The sequence below is a fragment of the Octopus bimaculoides genome, chromosome 1 (assembly GCF_001194135.2).
Source record: "Octopus bimaculoides isolate UCB-OBI-ISO-001 chromosome 1, ASM119413v2, whole genome shotgun sequence".
Lineage (NCBI taxonomy): Eukaryota > Metazoa > Mollusca > Cephalopoda > Octopoda > Octopodidae > Octopus > Octopus bimaculoides.
In genome coordinates, this window is record NC_068981.1 from 25,449,296 (window position 1) to 25,456,442 (window position 7,147).

A 7,147-nucleotide genomic window follows, 5' to 3' on the forward strand; every position below is an offset into this window, starting at 1 on the left:
GGCAGTGCTATCGGGAAGCATTACCCGTTCAGGATAAGCTCTAAAGGCACGGTTCGAGACACACCGGACCGACTTGATCCAGATGCGGTCAGAGCGACGAAACCGTTCTGTTCGCACTGCTGAACGGCTGCTGTCGCGAGTGAGATTAGTTCGTTTGTCAGCTGAGTCTATCATGAAAATTGCTCCGCCACCTTTCTTTAACCGGGAAGGCAAGGCAGTCTTCATCGTACTGGTGACCATGGTGAAAGAATGTGTGTGGTGTACTCGAGCGAAAGGTTTAGAGACAAACCTCTGACCAAACGCTCCTCTCTGACCAAACGCTACTCTCTGACCAAACGCTTCTCTCTGACCAAACGCTCCTCTCTGACCGAACGCTCCCCTCTGACCAAACGCTGCTCTCTGACCAAACGCTCATTAACTTTTTCAAGTACCACTTGAAAGGGAAGGTTAGATTAGAGAGGCAAGTGGTGTCTCATGAAGGTTTCAATAAAAGGTGGGTGGATGTAGCAAAGATGATACGTGCAAACGACGAAACCACATTGAGCATGATCCTGTAAATCGAGAAAAGAGAGAATGAGCACTCTGCTCTCATGTGTCTATTCCCTCCCTGGCTGAGGTTACCATGGTCTTTTCCGTAGGCCTTTCTCCCCACGAATGAACCGAATCTTTCTTTTTACATTTTTAATATTTTCATTGATACATGATCCCTTTTGATCGTTTTTAATTCATGATCACTTTTGATCGAAATTTTATTTTTCTCCTTTTTCTGTATTTTCAAAAAGAAAAGCTCTTCTTTCTATATTGTGCCGTTTGTGTCCGACCCTATGTGGCTAATAAAGAAACCTATCTGACTATCTATCTATCTATCTATCTATCTATCTATCTATCTATCTATCTATCTATCTATCTATCTACATGTGTGTGCGTGTGTGTGTGTGTGTGTGTGTGTGTGTGTGTGTGTGTGTGTGCCTCCTATACCCTTATCAGAAGGGTAGACATGATGGGTATGTTGGGCTTCGAATGTTTCATCCCAGTGTCACTTTGATGGAATGCTCTTCTCTCTCACTCGATAATAATAATCCTTTCTACTATAGGCCTATGGCCTGGATTTTGTGGAGAGTGGTCAGTCAATCACACCGACCCCACTACATAACTGGAACCCCGTAAGGATAACAAGCGGAATCAGAATATGAGGTCTTCACTTTTGCCATTTCAGCGGTTGCTTGTTCAGCCCAGAACTGTAAATGTCTAGCAATCTACAGTCAATAAATTTTTGGAAGGCCTGTTGTACAGCATCGTCGGAATTACATTTTTTTCCTAGCAAAAAGTTATACAAATTCTGGAATAATTAGTAGTCAGTGGGGGCGAAGATCAGGTGAGTATGGTGAATGATGTAGAACTTTTAACTCCAAATCCTGTGGTTTCGCCAGTGTCATTTTTGCGATGCGTAGTCTGGCGTTGTCTTGCAATAAAATAGGAATGAATCTGTTGACTAATCTAGGCTGTTTTTTTTTTGTAAGGTTCAGCATCATTAGGTCTGGTTGTCTGAAGTATACTTCAGCCGTGTTTGATGAGCCAGGTTGAATGAAATCATAATGGATCACACCTGCGCCAGACCACCAAACACACACCATCAGCTTCTTTTGATGAATTTTGCTTTTTCGACTGTGTTTTGATCGCTCGTATTTGTTCAACCATTGTGCTGAAGGTTTATGGTTGTTTTATTGGATCCATTTCTCATCACATGTTATAATTCAATTAAAAAATGATTCATTTTGTGACGAGATAGTTGTATAATACAGGCTTCCAAACGTAGCTGTTTCTGATTTTCATTGAGTTCATGTGGGACACAGTTATCCAAAATTTTCAGTTTACCAATTAAAGAGTTTACCTTCCATGTAGAATTTGACTTACGAAAGATTTGCTTATTTTGTCTGCAAAAACAGTTTGAGTCTTTGGACTAAACTTTTATTATGTTCTAGATGTGTTTCATAAGATTCTTTGGTGCTTATCTATGTTCCTAAATTTGCATGTTATCAAATAACATCTGAAATTCTGAATTCATTAGTTAATAGGTAGCATGCAAATTATGGCGTTATTCCTTATCATACTGAGAGAAAATAATCTGTAAAATGTGGTATTTGAGAGTTTTCATAGGTTTTTAACCCTCTTGAAGTACTGTTATCGCAACACGTTAAGCAATTTGGAAACGATTTGTCGTGTATTTCTTTGATTCTTGTCTCAGTTCGTTCATATCAAGAGTGAATATATGCTGTGTCGTACTGGCGAGGTAATAACTTTAAATTTATACCTGGATTAAATGAGACGGTCTTCATATGCCTCTTTCATAGTCACAGAGACGCAGTCAAACTGTATAAGCGGTGATAGTTTAAATCAAAAGTACTCTTCTTTCTATCGTGCAGTAGGAAAACTGCTTCACTAAATTTAACTGCATATGTTTAGGGTTAAGTGCATTTATTCGTGTTCAGCTATCCATGTAGTCAGTGAGTGGAGGTTTGCAGTTTTTATTGAGGCCAGAGAATGAAAATATGAACATAAGAAAGGACACGTTATGTATTGAAATACATTTTTTATTGATACTAGAATCCAATTTTTTACAATAAAATAAATATATAATACAAATTAAGATATGTTTTGCATTATGGAAAAGCAACTGAGAAATATGTTTAAACACTTTTACAATCATTCTATGGTTGATAAATATAATTCTAAATATATACACAGAAAAAAATAAATAAGATATTAAAAAGTATATTATTTTTTGATTTACAGTGACATATACATAAATATGTGTGTGTGAGCATCTGTGCGCCTGCAAATACACATACACACAAACAGACACTGATTTCTACATCCGCTCACACACATATATGAAATTATGTTAAAATATATACAAAAATATATATATGTATATAATGTGTTTCAGATTTATATAACGGTAAAAATTAAATATTTATATAAATATTACATAAATGGTATTATTAGTGAGAATGTACTGGTGTACTAAGCACCAGTGTTAGTAACTATATGATATGGATATGGATTCTGAGATTCTTGCGGCTTTCAGTAATCTCCCCTTACCGAATCGTCTATCAATTCACGACGTGATCATCACTTACAAGGTAATGTCATGTCAAATTTTCGTGGACGCTAGCTTCTCTGTTTGAATTAATTTGTGAATATAAAAGTGTTTTGTATAAGGATGAGCCATGATTTGAACGAAAACATGTAAGTATAAATCGTTGCATAGTGAAATTGATACGTGAAGAAAGTTGTGAAACGGCTGTAATCCTACGAAAGACAAGAGTAAAATATAATATATATTCATCTGTGAAGCCTCCTAACTTTATACATTCCTCTCTATCTCTCTCTTTCTGTCTTTCTGTATGTACGTATTCATTTATATATATATATATATATATATATATATATATTCGTCATCATAGTTCGCTAGCCATTACACTTTATTTCCTCTCATTGTTTCTTTCTGTGTTCCTTTCTGTGGAAGAGCGTAGGCTCGAAACGTTGAAGACTTTTTCAGTTCCCGAGCGTTAAACTAATACACCTGTTTGTTGTCTATACCACCTGCCTTCATCTTTTTTTTTTGTGAATTGTCCCTGTATATGTATTACATGTACACGGATTTACAAAAAAAAAAAAAAAAAAACCAAGTCAGGCACGCACTTCTTCACATTTATGAACTTAACATTTTTGAAAATTCTGTCTACACCCTTGAAATGTTACTCAAATGGAATGACGTGTTGTTCATTATTACAATTACGTTTCGTAGTTATGTTTTCATATATTGAACAGAATACCAGCAAAATAGGATACCATATGGCTTTGAATGTGTCTGCATGGATGGTTCTTATAAAGATCGGAGTATTTAATGCTAGGAACTTGTAACGTATATGTAAATGCATTCATTACCATTTATCGGTTTCAAATATTTATATAAAAAGAAGCTTCATATAAGTTTAGGTAAAAAAAAAGGAAATTTTAATGATGAGTTAAATATGTTAGTAAGTAAGATAAGAGTTCCCTTCAGTGTTAACAAAATAGAAATAAAAAAAACAAATTTATTTGCAAGAAATATGTCTGAACCATATTGAGGAAACAAAACTGGTTTTTGCACATATATGTACGTACGTACGTATGTATGTATATATGTATGTATGTATGTATGTATGTATGTATGTATGTATGTATGTATGTATGTGTGTATGTGTGTATGTATGTATTTACAAATATATACTTATATACGTAAAAATATATGCGTATTTAAATACACATATTTATTTATATTTGTATGATATGTGTGTGTGTATGTGTGTATTTGAGTGTGTGTGTGTGAGAGTTTGTGTTTGTATTTATGTGAGTCTGTGTGTGTGTGTTTGTGAGTCTGTGTGTGTGTGTTTGTGAGTCTCTGTGTGTGTGTTTGTGTGTATGTATACAAATAAAGAGAGATAGAAAGAGATAGAGAGAAAGATAGAAATAGCGTGAGAGCACGCATTTATAATTTTGTTTGTACGCATGTTTCGTATGTGTTTCTTATAACAACCACACAGTGGTTTACTGAAACTTTCATAACATTATGAAAAACTTTTGTGTTACACACAATTGAATGTTTGATGATTTTGGCCGATATTATGACTCATATTCGTCGTCATTTCCTCCGGATATTACATCGATTTTCCGTGCGCATACACAGGCTGTGGCTACATGGATGACACTTGGTTGATAAACGTACAGTCCATCAACACATGTAGCTGTACGTTTCAGGACACTCATTGGAGTATATACCATCACACATTGATGGTTACTGTCAGAGTCCAGACAGTCTATACAGCGACACACGACTTCAGTGCGGGATGAAGGAAAATATGTCGAATTGTGGGTAATTTTCAGGTACCATGGGCAGGTTGAACGTTCGCGGATGATATCAGTAGATACAGAAGATGTTGGGCAAGTTTTATCCCCTTCGGTCAGTTCTTGTTGGTCACTTCCTCCTGGAGCTATTTCAGCTGGTAGAAAAAAGTTATTGCCGATCGATGCACTGGATAGTTTCTCGTATTGGACTTTCAAGTCTTTTGGTATTTTACATTGAGTCCGAATTGACGCCGAAGATATGAACAATACGACGTTGGTGAGGAGGAAGATTGCAACCTGGAGGAGAACCTGCGTGATATAAAATGTTTATGTTAAGATGAATAATTGCATTTCAATATGACACAAAGCTAAATGAATGAACGAAATCAAGATTAATAAATTACATCTATAGCACACATACACAAAGACGCAAAGACTCACATACTTATACAGAAAGGAACACACTTTTACACACACACACACACAACAACACGCACACACACACAAACACAAATACACATATATGTATTCACACGTGTTTATGAAATATTAGATGAAACTCGTTGCAGTGTGTGGATCGAATGTAAACTACGCATGTGTAATTTGTAAGAGGAAACAAATGAACGAAATACTTTCTGCAAGGGTTGAATCAGCAGTTGATATCTGTGTCTGAAGCAGAAATGTTAGAAATATGAAGTATAACCTGATACTTGTATGATTTCCTCAGTAAACAACTAAATTTGACAAACTGTTTATGTCTAAGTGCAAGAGGTCTAATATGAAATACAGTAAATAGCAATTGAACAGTTGTGGAGAATATTTACAATAAACTATTATGTTAACGTGTTATTTTCTGAATATCAACATCGATGTAAAGGTATACGATATCAACCACGGGGATATTTCAATTTGTGAGATATCTGATGGTCAGAGGAACAGCAGAGATGACAAAAAAACCTCAAGCATCGGGCTCACCATCACAAGGTCGGAAGTTTGATTTCCGGTCCCGGTTGTCTGTTGTGTTCTTGAGCAAAACACAGTATTTGATGTTGCTCCAGTTCCCTCAGCTGTAGAAAGGAGGTACGATGTCTCTGATGCCAAGAGGTGTCGGCATTTGCCTTTCGCTTTTAAACTATCGATGGCATGGTGAGGAGAAGCTGGTATGCAGTGAAAGGATTTCTACTTCGGTGAAGATCTTTCTCGGAAAAATCCCATGGACACTGAGGACGAAAGGGGTTCTTTACTTTAACCAATATATAACTAAATAGATAGAAAAATGAATACACACATTATGCGCTTCATATCCTTCTGTTTTAAGGTTCTTTAAAGCATTCGCACAAATTCAACTTTAACACCTGCTAAATTTGCTCTCTCACATACTCAACTGCAATTTTAAATAAATTAGAAGTGGGAACAAAAAATAACATGTGAATAATAAATGTACAAAAATATACAAGGCCACTTATATTTGTGTGTATGAAAGCAAAGAATTAGATCGATGTACTAAAGCCTTGAAAATACGTCACAGATGTATAATAACAATCAGGGTAAGGTACATCTGAAAATCATTTACTCGTTTGAACAATGGTACATTTTACCATGAATGAGACGAGAGTAAGCCTAGAAATGAGACTGAAGATATAAACATAGCAGATAATATTAACAATGTATGTTTACTTACGTTGGTGGTATTCATTATAATGGTCGGTCACTTGGAATCGAAAGAATGACAATATTATTATTATATGTGTATATATTATCAAAGAAAGCTTGTGCCTGTTAGCTCTTTAAAATAATATTAGCTTGTGATGATAGCAGCTAATCTGAGATTACTTATATATAATATTTGACGCAGTGGAATTACCATATGTCGTAAATCTTACAGGTGGAACTAACTAAAAATACAGAAATTTTTTTTCCAGTAAAGTGAAGGATTTTCTATTAAGTTAAATTAATCGTGACTTGCATAACTTGGGGAATGTCTGAAGTCAACAGGACATAGCTTTATAATGTTTCCTCTTTTACCTGTTAATCGGATGTCGGACGGCGTGAGTTGTCTTATTACAGAGGAACTAAGTAAAATATTGTGTCGTGTAGTTTTCCGTTCTATTTTTAATATACTTTATTTCTCTTGCCTATTTTATGAATGAATGAATGAATGAATAAATGAATGAATCAATCTATCAATCTATCAATCATTAATCTCTCTCTCACTCTCTCTCTCTCTCTCTCTCTTTATATATATATATATATATAT

General features: G+C 35.3%; 1 protein-coding gene across 1 annotated transcript; it reads right to left on the bottom strand.

The window, feature by feature from the left end:
* Positions 1–2,716: 2,716 nt before the first annotated feature.
* LOC106868539 (interleukin 17-like protein) lies at positions 2,717–6,697 on the bottom strand. Its single transcript, XM_052974305.1, has 2 exons — positions 6,572–6,697; positions 2,717–5,199 (listed from the first exon to the last, which is right to left on the bottom strand). The coding sequence occupies exons 1-2, from the start codon at positions 6,584–6,586 to the stop codon at positions 4,669–4,671; spliced, it is 546 nt and encodes a 181-aa protein (XP_052830265.1). The 5' UTR covers positions 6,587–6,697; the 3' UTR covers positions 2,717–4,668.
* Between the last annotated feature and the right edge of the window lie 450 nt (positions 6,698–7,147).